General features: G+C 36.1%; 1 protein-coding gene across 1 annotated transcript in view; it reads right to left on the reverse strand.

Annotated features, from left to right (window-relative positions):
• ADAM28 (ADAM metallopeptidase domain 28) overlaps positions 1 to 18,009 on the reverse strand; it is an 81,958-nt gene extending 63,949 nt beyond the window's left edge. Inside the window, exons 1-5 of the mRNA XM_059177963.1 lie at positions 17,785 to 18,009; positions 10,424 to 10,527; positions 3,790 to 3,866; positions 2,173 to 2,251; positions 432 to 508 (exon numbers count right to left, since the gene is read on the reverse strand). Coding sequence (XP_059033946.1) covers positions 432 to 508; positions 2,173 to 2,251; positions 3,790 to 3,866; positions 10,424 to 10,527; positions 17,785 to 17,836 — 389 coding nt within the window. The 5' untranslated portion in view covers positions 17,837 to 18,009. The remainder of the gene's footprint in view (positions 1 to 431; positions 509 to 2,172; positions 2,252 to 3,789; positions 3,867 to 10,423; positions 10,528 to 17,784) is intronic.
• Between the last annotated feature and the right edge of the window lie 1,526 nt (positions 18,010 to 19,535).

A 19,535-nucleotide genomic window follows, 5' to 3' on the forward strand; every position in this document is an offset into this window, starting at 1 on the left:
GATATATGGAAGACAAAATTAGATGGTCAAGTCTGGGCATCAGAAGAAATATCTCACTGTAGACAGATGCCTGGGGAGTTATTAATATACAGAAGAAAAGCTGGGCATGGATAGCACAAGCCGAAGAGAGAGTTTAAAGAGGAAAGGTGGAGAAGAGCACCCATTCCTTTAAGAGTTGGACTCAAAAACTGTATTTTGAAAATAAGCAAACAAACAAACAAACACACTTCTATAAGCAATTCAGATGTGTGAATTTAGAAACCACTATCAAGAGAAACTCTGTTTCCTTTAAATTTCAAAATCTTTGAACCCTTAGGATTTATATTTAACTACAGGATAATTCATTCTATTTGAGATTCCTCAGGTTTATTAAAAACACACACACTCACCCCATTACCACAGGTATACACGAACCATTTATGAAGCCTTACCTTAGTCCCCTACATGTGCTGATGCTAGCATCTGAAACTTTTTCATTAATGATGTGTCCTTGGTAATAACAGTCATCCTAAAGAAAAGAAAAAGGGAGATTTGTAAGAGAATGTACATGTTTCTTAGAGACACTGCTAAATTTGAATTTGAAAGCTTGAAACGAGATCTATGTTTTCAAATAATTTTATGCTGAACAATAGTCAACTTAGAGATGTAAATAAAAGGTTAAGAAGTTTAAAAAAAAAGAAGTTTTTTATGGTTAAAATCTTTAATATTTGGTTAATTAATCCAATGCTTAAAGGACATTTACTAATTAAATATTGGTATTGCAGAAAAAGGATAATGGGTGAATGCAGTCTGGAAGAAACAAACTTATAGATAGAAGTTTAAAATATGAGCCTCCAAAATATCAGACATTCATTCTTTCCCTTGGCTGATTACTCATCGTTTTCTTCTTTCTTTATTTCTTTCTTTTTATTATCTTCATGTAAGTCATCCCTTTCTTCCTTTTCTTTAGCCACTGTATAGTTAGCCACCATATAGTGCATCATTAGTTTTTGATGTAGTGTTCAACGATTCATTAGTTGCTTGTAACACCCAGTGTTCATCACATGTGCCCTCCTTAATACCCATCATCCAGTTACCCCATCTCTCCAACCCCCCCTTTCTGTAACCCTCAGTTTGGTTCCTGGAGTCCAGAGTGTCTCGTGGTTTTTCTCCCTCTCTGATTCCTTCCCATTCAGTGTTCCCTTCCTTCCCTGTGGTCCTCCCCACTATTCCTTATGTTGCACATATGAGTAAAATTATATGATATGAGTCGATAAAGAAGATGTGGTCCATATATACAATGGAGTATTACTCAGCCATCAGAAAAGATGAATACCCACCATTTGCATCAATATGAATGGAGCTGGAGAAGATGATGCTAAGTGAAATTAGTCGAGTAGAGAAAGACAATTATCATATGATTTCACTCATCTGTGGATCATTATTTTTTTTCTAACACCTACAAGCTCTTTCAAATGAATGAGTTATCAGGATTATATTTTATGTCTTAATTTATTCAAAGAGTTTCAGCAGAATAGTGTGACATCCCCTTCTCCATCTGGAGAAAAATGTCCAATCCCAGAACTTTTCCATGTGGATGTACTTTAATCAAGCACACCTTTCTGCTTTGAGACAGATGAGGTATTGACATAAATACCGGTGCCATCACTATGAAGAGAATGCCTGAAGGCCTGCCAATAGAAAAATGGAGCTCAGAAATATGGCAATGATAAAATACTCCTCACATGACTTCACACAGCCACCTTCTAAATAAGAGTCAAGAGTAAAAAATATTTAAGGAAAACAGAATTCTATAATTCTGTTATTGAGGAAATAGTCTTGAGTTGGAGACACTATATAATCTAGAGATTATATAGTGCTGACTAAGAACACTAGAAGTATTCAATTCTTCACTCTTCTAATGAAAATGAAAAGCTCCTTCCACTCTCTTATAGGGAGCCCCTGAAGGGAAGCCCACATAACCAAGGGGTTACCATGGTTGTCAAGGAATGACTTTGTTCTTGTCAAAATGTATAAATATTAAGGGGTGTATTAAGAAATTACTACTTCTGGAAAAAGCACCAACATTGTAAATGCTGTTTCATTTTCACTATTTGTCTGGCAATGACACTCACTGCCCTTGGGTGTACCGGTCACACCCCAAATGACAGTGATTCTAGGATACTCTTTTACCATTATTTGTGGGCTTGTGGTGACCTCCTCTCCAGTGGAATTATAATGTGTTTCCATGTAACCTGGTGCAAGGAGATCCCTGGAGGAAAAAAAAAAGAAAAAATTTCATGGTTACTCATGCTAATTGAAAAGTGCCTTGGTCAAAGTGAAAGCTTCCACTGGTAGTCTAGGAAAGTTTTTAACTCCTGAGCTCCTTCTACTAAGCCCTCAAGCAGAGTCCAAGCACGAAGAGGATGCTTACAATGCAAAGACTGAGGGAGCTGAGTCTTTGGCATTCCTGAGTAGTGTGGACATTCCTAAGTAGTGTGGAACAGTGTCTGCTAGAAAGCAGACACTTTGATACTTCTCTGAGGGGTGACTTGAGGAAGGAATGGGACTGAGAAGGGTAGAGTTGACTTAAAAAAATGACTGAAAAAAGAGCGTTCCTCATCAGTTTGTGATAACTACATTTTCACCCATTCCTTTTCAGTTCCCAGGGACTGCTAAGAACTGTAACAGTGGCAAGTTTCGCGGTCAATGACTTGCCTTTGGTAGGTAGGGCCCTTCTGGTATTTTCACTGAGCTTCTCAGAATTCTTTCAATTACCTGACAGCACATAGGAATCTGGATATTCCTTTTAAAGAGGCAGGGCAAGGAGGAAAGGAAGTAACTAGGATATGTTAAATGTTATCTCTGTGCCAGCCACTGAGTTAGACACCTTACATGGATCATTTGTTTAATCATTTCTGCAGTCTGATAAGGTAAGTATGACTTGCTTCATTTTTCAGATAAGATGACACAGTTCGAGGGGCAAAAGATCACATCTAAGTCTGCCTAAAGTCCACACCTGTACTATTTCTATTCTACCATTTCCAAAGTCCAGGCAGTTGTGATTTTTGCAAATGGCAATAGTTTATTTGAGGAAAAACAATCTTGCTGTACTATATAGAATGGTTTAGGGATTGAAAGAGCTTGAAAGCACAGAATTAGGGGAGAAAACTACTTTTGAAGTCGTCGAGATATAGGATCATCAAGATCTGAGTCAGAATCGAGGCAGTGAAACTTGAAAGAAATGTTGAATGTAACTGACCTGAATGCGGACAATGAAAGAACAAGAGGACGATATAACGCATGAGAAAGTGGGACGGTCAGTGTGTAGCTGGATGGGAGGAGCACTGGTGTGGGCATCAGGAGAGCCCAGTCTGGCTTTACCACTGACTTGTTCTTTAGTCCTTGAATTTATTTAATTATACATGTTTGGTTTTTTTTTTCCCTGATGGAAATAGTTGCAAATTGTTTTAAATCTTAATCTTTGAGTATTAGAATAATAAACTACAATAATGTAGGGTAAGATTTAAAAATCTGCTTTTTCACAGAATTTGATACAATTTTATCTCATGCATTATATTTTATTACTGGAAGGGTCCAAACACTAGTAAACTGTTATTTTACTCAATGTGTTTCCACTACTTTGATAGAAACAAATATTCACCAACACCCGCCCCCAGGCCAGTTGAGAGAAAAAAACTTATTAGCAGAGGTTTTCGAGAGCCTTAAGCAGAAAAAGCCTCAATTAGCACATTTCCCACATACTAACTTGCTGTCGGTAAGGATAATATCAGAAATAAAAACACTTACTTGTTTTTTTTCAAGTAAAGCACTGCAATTTTCCCATTAACTGTAATTTTATACTTCAATTCAGTTTCAAATTTTTCCTGCAAAAATGCACAAACATTTACTGGTCATTATAAACACACACAAATATTCATTCAGCTGTGTTCATCTTTTTAATCATTGGAAAACAATGCCTACTTTCTTTTTTTAAATTTTATATTATAAAATTATATATATAATATATATTATTTAAACATATATATAAATTATATATATAAATTATATATAAACATATATAAATTATATATAAATATATAAAACATTATATAAACATATATATATTATATAAACATGTAATGTATTATTAGTCCCAGGGTACAGGTCTATGAATCACCAGGTTTACACACTTCACAGCACACTTTACACACTTCACCATAGCACATACCTTCCCCAATGTCCATAACCCCACCACCCTCTCCCTACCCCCCTACCCCCGGCAACCATCAGTTTGTTTTGTGACATTAAGAGTCTTTTATGGTTTGTCTCCCTCTCAATCCCATATTGTTTTATTTATCCTTTTCCTACCCCCCAAACCCCTCACATTGCCTCTCTACTTCTTCATATCAGAGAGATCATATGATATTTGTCTTTCTCTGGTTGACTTATTTTGCTAAGCATAATACTCTCTAGTTCCATCCATGTCGTCGCAAATGGCAAGATTTCATTTCTTTTCATAGTATTCCATTGTGTATATATACCACATCTTCTTTATCCATTCATCTCTTTCTTTAATGGTAGTCTATATAGTTTATATACCAAATGTCTGCTTCTAGCCTCTTTTAACAAATCAAACAACTCTGCAACAGAATAGACAAATTATCTGAGACCTTTCTATCCATCCATCCATCCACCCATCTATTTTATAAATATTACCTGAGTGTTAGTTATATGCATGATTCTACTCAGTTCTGGAAATTCAACTCTAAGCAAGAAAAATTGACCCCTACTGTCAGAAAGCTTATAATCCTGTGGAAAGACAATAAAAGTGATTTATGTTGTACGATAAAGGATATAAATATGAGTGCAATGCAAGCTGTCTAACATCTTAAGGTCTGGAAAGGCTTTCTTGAGGAAGTACCAGGCAAGCTGAGTTATGAATTAGCCAGGTGAAGCAGGGTGGGAACTTATTTGAGAAGAAGGAATAGTATGTCCACAGACCCAAAGACCTCAAAGACTCCTACTGATGATTTTTGGTCTGATGGTATTCTCATGGCTAACTGGAGGTCAGAATGTGGACAAAACAACAGGTGTATGTATTCAAAAATCAGAGAGAAATTAAGATCTCAAGACTTCAGAAAGAGAAAATATCACCTCAAGAAAGCCTCATGTGGAAAAGGAGAACCGTTTCAAGATTTAGATATACAAAAAGAGATACAGAAGACTGTATGTTAGGGAAGATGCTATTGAGTACTAAATTCTAATTTTGTTCTATAAAACAGAATTATTAACCATGGTTACACTCAAAATCTAAAAATTCACTGGGGAGTGCCACAACATTGTTATTAAAGAGATCTAAGTATGGCTGACCAAATATGATGGAGTGCTATTTCCTCTGCTGGGCTGCACCTAAGGCCAAGCTTCTCCTCTCTTCTCCCTCTCCTAGCCAGAGCAGCACCTGAGCTCAGCAAGGGAATATAGTGCATTAGACACTTCAGGTCAGGAGGATTGTGCAGGGATGCACCATCTCCAAGGTCAGTTGGAATGGCCCCCATTCCCTTTAAATGGTTAGTTATTAGAGTCCTCTCTGATGTCAAAAGCTCCTGGGTATAAGTATCCTATACTGCAGATCTAGATGAGGAGAGGCTGCTGTAACTCACCTTACTGAAGAATAACAGCAGCTGGGGGGAAAAAAAGGCCTGAGGTTTGAAAATCAGTTATGGGGAATCATTGTAACCATTTATCACTTAGATTTAAGAAAGGCCAGATGGAATTAAAATATTAGGAGGGTAGCAGATATAATTTTCTTCCCAGAAAAGCCTTCCTGATAACTATTTTGTGTTAGCAATGGATTTTAGTGGACTTTCACCTAAAATGTTATTTGGAGATTATTTTAGAAAAGATTATTGCTTTTGGACTGGAAGTTTTAGCCAACACTGGCATAGATTATAGATGAAAGGAAACAACAAGGAAGAAAACAAGTCTTTATGAAAGAGGTTGCACTGGGTGATGTGATAACCTCATGTCCCTAGTAGAAGTCCATGGTAGAGAGAAATGCCTGCTAAAAAAAAAACAAAAACAAAAACAAAAACAAAAACAAAACAAAAAACTATCCTCCTTGTGTGCAACCTGAGTCCTGAACTATGAATGAGGAGAGGAAAGATGCACTTTGATTTGGAGAGTACCCACTAGAAGGCAATGATTTGGAGCCCAAAGAGTAAGGTTAGCTGGTCACAGGGACATAAAAATAAACGTCCTCCAGGAAAAATGCCATGGATAAGGTTGAATGGGTGGACTGGGAAGGCCACTATCTGGGATGTTCCCAGGATGGAAGAGAGGGTGTAAAGTCAAGATGATGCCCATAGGCACACAACAAATAGTAAATCACACCCTAGAAGTCCCAGGAAGGCTTAATGGCAATAGTACAACTGTTGTCATAACATACAGTAAGCTGAGGCCTCCAGGAACCCTGGCAGACCTAGCTTAGGCCTGAAATTGTTCCTAGTGTAAGGGAGGCATTGTGTTGCCAGATATTCTATTTGGGGCACTGGCCAACAGCATGGCAGTTTTGGCCTCTAAGGAGGTGTGTGTGCTCTGGAGGCAGAATCCTGGGAAAATAGGGATTACCTTTGAAGTTAAGTTCACAACATCAGGGACCTTGATTAAGTACTTGGCAAATATATGGACCACGTAGTCCAGTATTATCTATGCAGTTATGGACAATGTACTAATTCATTCATTTAACCATTTGTCCATTTACTTATTTATGCAACAAATACTTAGTTTTCCTTGTGCCATGCATATAAAATATAATTAAAAATACGATAATGAATATGGAATTCATGTTTCTACTCTGGCCTTGAATGTCCACTCCAGAAAATGTTTCAAAGGATCATTTCATTCTAGCTCAATTGGGCCAGGTGCGATGAAGTCAGAAGGATGAGGCCAGGCTCTTGGAATAGCAAAGTAAAGCTAGTGCTTCTGTTCTCTGGACCAGTAGAGGGCACAGTTGCATAATAATAAGTACACATGTCCTCCACATCTCCACTGCCTTGAAGAGTGAATAATCTAGACTAACTAGATCTATGTTACATCTATGGGATGCAGAGATCCCTTCAGTCACATGCATTCCAAAGTCTAGATGTTTCAAGAAATTGCTAATCAATTCCTTGCACAAGGAAGACCAATAGTCTCAACTGAAAAGCCTCGAGGATAACTTCTAAGAACTTGGCTTCTATCTAATAGGACAGTGTTCTTATTGGTCATAAGTTGTACCTGAACAAAAAGAGAAGATTCTATGTCAAAAGAATGTGCCTTCTGTGTGGCAGATAAGGATTACCTGGCTTCTCTAATCTATGTTTATGAGACAAGTGTGATGTGATACAATTCAGTCACCCTGACAGAGCAGAACTGAAATATCAGACATGAAGCAACATGGGACTTTACATGCATAACCAAAATGGTGGCTGGAATCAGAGACTACAAAGGCTTAGCCCTAGATGATCAGAGGGAAGTGACAAAAGACACATGGTGTGACTGTCGCATAAAATACAGGACATCAGTTAAATCTGAATTCCACACAAAGTGAATAATTTTCTAAATATAAGCATACAATATTTGAGATTACTTACACTAAAAAAAAAAAGCATTCATTGTTTATCTGACATTCAAATTTAACTGAATATCCTGTATTTTTACTTGCTAAATCTGGTTGTTCTGCACACAGTAGAATCTATAGCAGGAGCTATAAGAATGGAAACTAAACATCTGTGACCAGGGTAAGGAGGTGAAATTCTGAAATACCAGAACATGGAAACCACTGCCTGGGAAAAGCAGATTGATGCTTTTGGAATGTTTCTTTAGTCAGGAATTACTTTTAATGGTTTGATCACATTCTTGCTGTGGGGTACTTCAAAGGCATCAAGTAGCCCCTGAGAACATCAATGCCGTTTGAATGCTAAAAGGCAAACATGTCTGAGTTACACATATTTGTGAGATGGCTGAAATCACTCAGTGCTTCCCCCTTTCCATTCTTCATGGCTAATATGTTACCTTCTACTGTCTACAACTGAAGGCAACAAGGAGAAGTTTGCAAATATATTACACAAAACTCTAAAAATAAAAATGGAATTAAAGCATGCAAGTCATTTAGGCATATTCCAATCTCTATGGAATTTGGTGTAATGGTTTTATTTCTTTCAAAAGATAAAATTGACACGTTTTGTAGGATTTTTTTGAACCAAAAGGCATTTATGGAATACTTTTCATAGGACGGAGTGAAAGATGAGGGTGAAGGGGGGGAAGAGGCATGTTAAAGACGCAGAAAATACTTTTTTCTTTTTTTTTTTTTTTTAATTGTGCTTGGCCATTTTAAATCAGAAGAGAAGATTAAACTTACACTCACAGACATGCAGAACATGCACACACACACACACACACTCACACACACACACACACACACACACACATACACACACACTATAGTAAAATCAATATTAAAAGAAAATCAAGAGCCAAAAGGTGTAACACTGACCTTTCCTGAAGCATGGACTATTCTGTGTTGACTTCACAAAGAATGTAAGATGGACTGGGCATTACATAAACAGAGAACAAGTTATGTAGGGGAAAAACTTCTTAAAGGGCAGATAGGTAGCAATAAGTATATTCTTAAGAAAGGTCTTGAGAATACCAAAGCTGACTAAAAAGGAGGTTGTATCAAGAAGCAGAAAGAAGACAAAATGGTTTAGTAAACCATAGCATCAAGCAAAAGAGCCAAGATGATGAGTCCTAAGAAGTGAAGTTTGGTGAGTTACGTAGGTAGTGCCATAATATAATTTTGAGCAGGGACTTAATAATTGTATTCTGCTTTGCTTTTCAGTAAGTTTTCTCAGAATAGTCATATAAGATAAGCATGGCTATTATTATCTCAGTTTAAAGACACAGAATTTGAAGTTCACTTATATCTAAATTTATACAGAGAAAATTAACAATGTTAAGATGTTGAGCATAAACAAGGCTTTTCAGTTCAGGTCCTTTACCCTTCCACTATGGATTGGGAAAACCTAAAGCTCATACAACCAGTTAATCGAGTTGTGCACTAGACAAATAATGTGTTTGGGATAAATATCAAGCACAATGCATCAACTACATCTATGAGATACCAGTACTACTGTGTAGAATAGTAGAGTAAAGTAGAGTAACTATTCTATTATATAGAATAGTAACTACCAGTAACTCTTGTACTAAAGGGGGATGAAAAACTATTCTAGTTTTTCATCAAATTAAGTTGTTCAAAAGCTTAAATTTGTTTTAGAAGGAAATCACTTTATACCTATGATAAAAACACTACATGTGTATCCAAATTTTCCTCAAAATATTCAGTGACAAAATGTATCTGGCATTTAAAAATTTTTTTTATTTACTTATTTGTTAGAGAGAGAGCGCATACAAGCAGAGGGAATGGCAGGCAGAGGAAGAGGGAGAAAGAAGCAGGCTCCGCACTGAGCAGAGAGCCCAACACGGGGCTTGATCCCAGGTCCTGGGACCTGAGCCAAAGATGGACGGTTAACCAACTGAGCCACCTAGGTGTTCTGATATTGATATTTTTAAGAGAATGCCAGAAAACATTTAGAGGGACCATACTGATAAGGAATCCAATGCATAAAGATCCCATTCAAATTTAACAGAAACATTTTGTTGGAAGAAATGTTATGTTTGCTTTAGAAGAAATCATCTTTTAGGAACCTTACCCAGTGGTGGGGGGTATGTACTCCCAGGGAGTGGCATCTCAAAATATTTCTTCAAGTTATTATCTATGTCTCATTTATCTATATTTTTCCTGGCTCTCAGCAGAAAACTTTTGGGTGCAGGTATTTAGAAAATTGCTGAATGAATCACTGTGTTTTAGCTTTTATCATTAGATTAAGAATGTGTTTTTTCATTAAGTAATAAGAACCATACAAATTTTAATAAATTTCTCTTTAGAAAAGACAAAGGTAAATTTTATGTTTAACCATAGTAATTCATTCTAGCTTAATTTTCATCTACAATATTTTGTTTTCTACTTTAATATTTATGGTTTTGTTTGTATGTGTGTACATAGACACATAGATGATCAATCAATAATAGATAAAATAAGTTGTATCTAATCTCTTTGGAAGAGTCACAAATTACCATAAAATTAAAATTATTAAAGTTTACTTTTTGTGTGACCATGGGCAGTTTATTTCAGTTGTCAGAATCCTCATCTTCAAAATGAGACTGATAATAGAATACTGTGTTATTGTGAAGATTAATTAAAATAAGGTCAAACAACAAATGCAAATAAATGTATATAATTAAATATGTATATATATGTTATAGTTATATATCTATGTGTATAGCATATGTAAAATATGTATGTATGTTTTTTCAAGATTCTTTATTAAGTCAAAAGCTGTACCTGTTGCTCTGCCTCCTTGACTTCTCTTTTATGTACTGAATGGAGTCTTCTGGGATAAACTACTTCATAGTTCTTTACTCCAGGGAGTTCCTTGATAGCATTTACTGAGGGGGAAGAAAGTAAGAGAAGATTTAGCAGAGCAGAACAAATAAACAAGATGGTTGAAAATAATCAGCCTTATTGCATTTCTGATGGATAATGTTATATAGAGAGGTTTAACTGAGTTACGTCAGAGAATTATTTAAGTTTAGAGATAGACAAAATCAGAAGTCCACACTACCTTTCAAATCTTGAACCTATTTTCCCGCTAAAAGTGTTTCTCTATTTGGTAAAAATATTTCTTTGGGATTTTTTTCATCTCTATTTGCTACCTTGAATCCTCTATACAGGAATATAGCAAAGAGTACAGGCAAAAAGCTAGTACAGCAAGGCAAAAGCCAAACTAATCTTCTAAGATACTAATCAATGTTGGCATAATTGTGTAGAAGTACTCTGAAAACTACATTGTTACAAAAATGAAATAACTAATGCATGCCATTTCTGACTCTCATACTTTTCTTATATTTTCCAATTGTAATGAATGAAACTAAGACAGTAAGAAAAGCTCCAATGTAAGCTCCATAGAATGCTTGGCTTTTGTAATACAGATAAACTTTCATTTTTGCATACAAAGCATGAAAAAATGAAAATTAGATAAGTAAAATTTAAAACACTTTTACTGGTCTGGAAGGAAAATTTTTGAGCCTGCAGTCATATTGAAAAAGAACTGAATAGTTATCTCATCCAACCTTCTATCTATATTTTGAATTGTTGTTACAAGTTATTTTTTTTTTAATTTTATTTTTTGAGAGAGAGAGAGAGAGTATGCAGGCACACACGAGCAAGCAAGGAGGGGCAGAGGAAGAGGAGGAGAGAGAATCCCAAGCAGATTCAATGCTCAGCACAAGACAACTCGGGGCTCCATCTCAAGACCCTGAGATCATGTTCTGAGCCAAAATAAAAAATCAGATGCTTAACCAACTGAGCCACATAGGCGCCCCTCCACAAGCTATTTTTCAGAGGAATTCAGAGTTTTCCCAATGCTAACACTTAATTTTCTATTTTCTCTTTTATTTGTTCACTTGATCAGTCCTTGCTCTGGGTAGAGTAATGGATAAGGAAATGTCAATAAACCAGTTCTTTGGTTTTTCAAGGGGCTACTGGTCTACCCAGAATATAGATGCAGTAGGAACTAAACTGTGGCCCCAGTCTCGCAATTGACTAACACTACGGACTGGAAAGGCTTTAGTTCTGTCTTTTGACTAGCGTGCTCTCTAAAGATAATCCCAGTTCATTAATTTACTCAACCCTAAATTTTATAGTAATATAAATTTGCTATTATTGTTGATCTTTTCACAAATACAAGTGAGTATTTCTTTTGTTAGTCATCTTGGATGACTTGTACATTTATCCCAATGATGCTCCAGAGAATATTTATTTTAAAAACTAAAGCAGAATCTTTTTAAAAAAACTGTAGTTTTGTCAATTTATTTCTTATCATTTTAGGATGGCTAAATGCACTTGACCTCTCAAGAGCTATTTACTTCTAACTTCGAAGAACAGGAAAAGTAATGAGCTAAAAACTCATTGGGTCAAAAATGAACAATTAAAGGGATGGAATGATTTCTCTTTCACTGGCTCAATATTTACTTTTTTAACATTTAAATTCAATTTAATTAACATACAATGTATTATTAGTTTCAGAGATAGAATTTAGTGATTCATCTGTTGCATATAATACCCAGTGCTCATTCCTCAAGTATCCTCCTTAATGGCCATCACCCTCTACCCCATCCCACCACCAACCTGCCCTTCTGCAACCCTCAGTTTGTTTCCTATAATAAGAGTTTTCTGTGGTAGTGATGCCTGGTTGGCACAGCCGGTTAGGCATCTGCCTTCTGACTCACATCATGATCTCAGGGTCCTGGGATTGAGCCCCACATCAGGATCCCTGCTTGGTGGGCACCTGCTTCTTCTCTATCTGCCATTCCCCTCGCTTGTGCTCTCTCTCTCAAATAAATAATTTTTTTATCATTTGTCTCCCTCTCTGTTTTCATCTTATTTTTCCTTTCCTTCCCCTATGTTCATATTTTGTTTCTTAAATTTCACATATGAGTGCAATCATATATTTTTCTTTCTCTGATTGACTTATTTCACTTAGCATAATGCCCTCTAGTTCCATCTATATGGTTGCAAAGGGCAAGATTTCATTCTTTTTGATGACTGAGTAATATTCTGTGTGTGTGTGTGTGTGTGTGTGTGTGTGTGTGTGTGTATGCATGTGTCTCAAGATTTACTCTTAAAACATTTCAAAACACCTTAAAGCTATGGATTCAATCCTAGAATACTTAAAACTTGGCTTTGGTTCTAATTTATTAACTGTTTGAACAGACACAGCAGATTAAATGATCTTTAAGAACAGTTCAAGCAGTCTATGATTTTATGCAAATAAATACAGGATTCCTCATAATCTTTTTGAAGAAGTGATGATCATTTGGATAAATTTTTAAGTGGATGTGATAAAATAAGTCTTATTACATAGTCAAGACTTCAAAAAGTACTTAAGTTACCTCAATGACTTCTTGTTGTTAAAGAGATAATTACTGGGCATTTTTCTTTCTATTTAATTAGTTTTTGGTAAAGGAAAATAATAACATTGTTTTATAAAAAATTATAACAAATTCAAAAATCTAGAGTTATATTACCAATCATTTTATTAACATCGAGTTGAAATGTTTATAATTATTATACTTATTTCAAAATAATAAGATGTCACAAGGTAAGAAAATTACTCTTGCCAGAAATGAACTGATGGTGTTGACACAATTCCCTGGAGCTTCTTGTAAACCCATAGTACCAAATAAGCATACCATAAGGCAAACACATGCTGTCTAGTGTATTGTGTCCAATCAATGCAATTAGTCCCATTAATATAGAGTTCATAAAGCCATATATTCACCAATGTTGCGACCAGAGTAACTCTTCTAAAAGTCCTATATAAAAAGTGGTTTCATCCAATACACACACTATTCTGAGAGTAAATATTAGTCCAAGTTACCCTGAGGTCATAAAATAATAGCTAATCATAATTGATTCTTTTATAAAAGCAAAAAATGATAGCCCACACAATTTTCCCATTCAGAAGTGGTGAGGGAAAGAGGCCAATCCAACCACTGCAGGTTTTCTTTTCTTTTTTTTTTAAATTGATTTATTTATTTTCAGAAAAACAGTATTCATTATTTTTCACCACACCCAGTGCTCCATGCAATCCGTGTCCTCTAGAATACCTACCACCTCGTACCCCAACCTCTCACCCCCCCCCGCCACTTCAAACCCCTCAGATTGTTTTTCAGAGTCCATATTCTCTCATGATTCACCTCCTCTTCCAATTTACCCCAACTCCCTTCTCCTCTCTAACATCTCTGGTCCTCCATGATATTTGTTATGCTCCACAGATAAGTGAAACCACATGATAATTGACTCTCTCTGCTTGACTTATTTCACTCAGCATAATCTCTTCCAGTCCCGTCCATGTTGCTACAAAAGTTGGGTATTCATCCTTTCTGATGGAGACATAATCCTCCATAGTGTATATGGACCACATCTTCCTTATCCATTCATCTGTTGAAGGGCATCTTGGTTCTTTCCACAGTTTGGCGACCGTGGCCATTGCTGCTATAAACACTGGGGTACAGATGGCCCTTCTTTTCACGACATCTGTATCTTTGGGGTAAATACCCAGGAGTGCAATGGCAGGGTCATAGGGAAGTTCTATTTTTAATTTCTTGAGGAATCTCCACACTGTTCTCCAAAGTGGCTGCACCAACTTTCATTCCCACCAACAGTGCAAGAGGGTTCCCCTTTCTCCACATCCTCTCCAACACATGTTGTTTTCTGTTTTGTTAATTTTGGCCATTCTAACTGGTGTAAGGTGATATCTCAATGTGGTTTTAATTTGAATCTCCCCACTGCAGGTTTTCTTAATATGCAACTGATCTAATGAGGTACATATTGACTAACATAATATAACATAATAATAATTATATATATACACACTCATCTCCATGATTCTAGTTAGTATCTAAATCTTAATGTTTTATGAAATCAGAAATTACGAATTGACTTAAATAAGGAGCCAAGTATGTAAATTAGTGGAGAAATTTATTCCCAACTCTTTGATGCTGAGCACTTCCCAATGACAAACAAAATTAATCAACAAATGAACCAGAGTATTTTTTTTAAAAGCCTCTGGGACCCTCTCCTTTTCTTCAGTTGAAACCAACAGACCTTCAGCTCTTCTCAAACTCTTGCAACAGAGTACATTGTCTAAGAGAAACAGATAGAATTTCTTTTAATGGCTCCAATTTTTATGAAACCAAGAAAGCCCATGAAAGAACGAGACTTGAATTATAACAAATTAGACAGCCGTTAGAAAAATGGACAGACCTAAATATTGTTTGGCTCATTCATCCTTAAGGTTGATGGAAATGAGACAGCCTCCTCCCAGCTGAATAACATCAGGCTAATTATCTTGAAGCCTGTGGAATAAACACAACTAACTGCCATCCAGGGATTAAACAAATCTGAGATGTAACACAATATGTTTCTACTAATTCATGTTAATACTTGCTTTCTCTCTCCCACAGAACTCACATGTTGGATTACTTCTGACAAGAAAAACTAGATCAAGAAAAATAAAACTATTATTTTGGCTTGGGTTAGATAATTATTTTACTGTTTATTAGTTTTTAAAAAGTTAAAACGCATTGACAAGATTAATACAACAGGCCCTGGTGTGGGTTGCTACTTTATTTTTTAATAAGTTTGGGGCAGTTTTGGAGTTTAGCTATAATGCATAATATTGACATTTTCATTTTTGTTCAGATCTGTTCCAAACTCTTTAGAGAGTGTCTTTCCAGACAAAACACATGACATTCAGACCTGGATCAGAGTTTATTCAATATTGACCTCAGATCTGGGCTTCTCTGTACCCCCCTCAAACTATCTGGTACTTTTAAATTTAGTGTTGTAAAAGTGAGTGCAAACATTGAGGGAAAACACATCCCGATTAAGTCTATCATTTTGGCTAATAAGATTAAATTATAAATACTTCTAAGGGTCATCTAGTCACCTTATAAAGATAAGAAAGGATGTCTAATTTGAAACAAAATAATTTCAAAAAGTACTATATCCCCTAGATATCCTGCTGGAATATCTTGAAGACCTTTCTCTCTTGTCATTTCCCTTATATTCTCCCTTAAACAACTGTCACTTCCCTTTAACTATTTGGGGTTTTTTTTCCTATGATGAAATTCTATTAATTATTTCTCTCAGGGGATTGTGAAGGACATACAAACAGCTGACCTACTTATGTTTCACTCTTTCATTTCATGTATACAGAAACTGAGCACAAGTCATGATCTGAGTTGCATATTTTTTTCTTTGGATGATGGGGGCAGATAAACAAAAAGGAAGAGAAATGCAAATTCCTTTATTTTTTTACATTCTGACTGGGAAATAAATTCATGTGGTAATAATATCAACGAGAATAATACCAAGAAGATAGTTGAAAATACAAGATGGAAGGTAGAGAGTGGGGTGACTCTCTGTTCAAGGTGGAAGATAAGGGATAATTGCCTATATGCCCAACCCCTATTCTCACAAAAGACACTGCAGAACCTCTGTTCCCACCACTAAGCCCTTGAAGATCTACAGCTTGAGGCATGATTTCTAAGGAAGATGCCTCTTGGTGCCATGTTGTGAATGCAAAGAGAGGGGGAAATGAGCTCATATACTCTTTTTTTCCCAAGATTTTATTTATTTATTTGACAGAGAGAGAGAGAGCACAAAAGAGCACAAGCAAGGGGAGGGGGAAAAGGAGGAATAGTCTCCCCACCAAGCAAGGAGCCCCATGCAGAATGCTGGGATCATGATCTGAGCCAAAGGCAGACACTTAACAGACTGAGCCACCCAGGTGCCCCCTTAAAGCCTAATTTTACTGAAAAAGCTGTCACGTGGGTGGACTCCAGGGTTATCTATGTGATTTTGTTAATAGAGCCTGCTTGATCTTTATGCTGTTGGATAAAGCAGGTCCCAAACAACTCTTATATTCCAACTAAGTAAAGGATCCCAAAGAATTTTTAGGGATAACACTTTTGGAGAATGTAAGGAAAGAAGATTTCTATTAAGTTTGACTCACAAAGCAGAAATTTTGAGTCAATAACTTAAATGCCTAGTACAGTTCTATATTTAATTGATCTTAAGTAAAAATTTCATAAGTCTGGAAAACAAATCAGGAACCAGGAGTGGGGAAAATCACTTTTACCCACAAAGTGTTGAGTGAGTGCAAGGGTGAGGAGAATCTTTCCCTCCCTAGCCTTGTACTTGTTGACAGTCTGCTCCCATTACTAAGTCCCAGCAAGCATTCTAAAACCAAAGAGAAGGTTTGTTATTCCCAGGCACTGAAGCTGATGTGGTGACTTAACTAAGCTCTAGAAATAGAAATAAACTAAGGAAATGTTGCCCAATCTAATCTAACCAAAATCTAATTGGTAGATTTTTCAGAAATGGAGAGATATGCTAGAATTGATTTATTATTGAAAAGTAAAATTCCTCTAGTTTGAATTCTTAAATTCAAAATGGAAGTAAATTATCAGCTTAAGCTTAGCAGCACAATTGTTTTAACCAAGTAATAGCACAATGCTTTATAATTATCGAATCAGTTAATTATTTATTTCTAACTGACATATTTATTATCACCAGTTATGGAAGGACAAAACAAAAAAATGTACACCCAAAAGGAATAAGACCAGCCAAACTGGTCCGGATAATAACAGCAGATACTTCTGAGAGCCTTCTGCACCAATAGCTAGTCAAATCCACTGCATCTCTACTGCTTTAAAAATGATAAGGTGGTTTACACACTTCACAGCACACCCCTGGGGATAAAAATAAATGTTTATAAAAAAAAATAATAAATAAATAAATAAATAAATAAAAAGAAAATGATAAGGTGGGATTTGAGGAATTTCACGTTTTGACTCGAAGATCATATTTACTATTTAAATTAAATTATATGAAGTTTCCCCTTTGATATCTATGTATTCTCAGATCAGACATATCGATTCAAGGCATCTCCTTGCCTCTCCTTTACGTGGAGAGTTTATATCAGTCACACTCCCCCCAAAACAACAGATCCAAACCAGCCCAACTGGTTAGTAAAATTGGCTTAAAAATAAATAAATAAAACTATTGAGAGACGATGAAAAGCAAGCAGTTCACTGACATATTTACCAAAACCTGAAAAGCAATCAGACACTTACCTGGAACTGGAGAAAGGAGGAAAGTGGTGGTCAGAAGAAGCCCCAGCCACATACTGGGGGAGCTCAGGGGCGCAGCACCTGTCCTTCACACTCTGAGAGCACTGCTCGGTCTCTCCCAGCCTCCGCTCAGGTGAGACAGAATGAAACTCCTGGGTTCATTCTTGTCTGCTTTCAGGAAGTGTTTACTAAAGGTGTTGCACAACCTTGGAGCTGTGGTCCTGTGACAATGGCACCCGTGGGCAAAAATTCCGGCCGCCTCCAGGCTTTAGGACTCCTCCTCCTGTTTCTCTTTCCGGCTTCCCCATATTCCCCACTCAGAGGTAGTATGTTTCCAGTATATTACTATAGCCCAATAAGCTACCTTGATTGACATAACTAACTTTGATGAACCTTGGTAAATATGTGTATTTATTATGTACATTATAAATATATGTAAATATTTATATATGTGTTTGCTATGTTAGCAACAAGTTGTTACAAATGTTCTTCTTCCCTCACATACATATGCTGTCAATAAAACAATTTCTAATCCAATCCAGTTATTACATAAAATTCTTTTCGGTTATCTCGTATTCTATTCTCACACAATGGTGCACCAGGGAGCTTGAACTATTCTGAAATAAGAATGTGTGACAATACAAGCTCAAGGCTTATCAGATCCCCAAGGGCATTTGTATCATTACTAACAACCAGGAGTTAGGGAAAGCCTTCAAGTCTCAAAGGATGTAATTTCCAGAAAAGCTGTAGGAGCTGTCATTGGTCATAGTGAGGCTAAGCCGACATGTCCAAATATCACACTATGTAACAAGTTAAATAGCTACGGTTGAGTTGCTTTACTAAGTTCCAGATCCTTTATACTTATTATTATATTAATTGTTATGATACTTCTGTATGATAAATGCCATTTTACTCCTATTTTGTAGGTTAAAATACTAGGATTTAAAAAGATAAAGGATTCAAAAGATTAAGACTCAGTTATCCTTCCTTTATATAGTAAATAAGATTAAGCAGTTTGCCCAAGCTCATATATCTTGTAAGTGGCAGGAGTGGAATTTGAGTTCAGTATTGTGTGAGCTCTTAGTCACACATTCTAATAGCTGACTTATAAATCCAGTCTTACTTCTACTGAGAAATCATCATATATATACACACACACATACACACGTGTGTGTATATATGAAATACAAGTACTATTCCTATGAAATACAAGTTCCTGAGATTATGACTAACACCAATTCTTGGTCCACTAGAATTAATACTAAATACTAAAATTATTAGCTATTCTATGGATTCCAAAGGATATTTTTGTAATACAGTGATTTTGATGAAAAAGGATTTTTCAAAATATCATACAGCATCAACTAACAACCACAAGGCAAAGTTTAAATCTAGTTACTGAGCCTTTCAGCCAAAAGATTAGGAATATCACACATTTCTTTTCTTTTAATCGAAGTTCCACTGCTTTTTCTTCTTCAGAGAACAAAAAGCTTATACCTACTTTTTGATTGTCACATGATTTCCCCCATTAATTCTATGCACATTCACTAGTACATATTACATCTAAGACCCTGAAATCACAGTTGAAAATAGTCATTCTCTTTGAGATGCTTATAATCTGGTGAGGGAGATAGGCAAGGACAGTTACCATGAAGACGTGCAAAGTGAGTGCTCCCTGTATATCACGAGACACTACCCATAGGGCTAGGAAAGATTTAGGCATGAAGTCAGAGGTAGTATGTTTCCAGTATATT

The sequence above is a fragment of the Mustela lutreola genome, chromosome 1 (assembly GCF_030435805.1).
Source record: "Mustela lutreola isolate mMusLut2 chromosome 1, mMusLut2.pri, whole genome shotgun sequence".
NCBI classification, from domain to species: Eukaryota; Metazoa; Chordata; class Mammalia; order Carnivora; family Mustelidae; genus Mustela; species Mustela lutreola.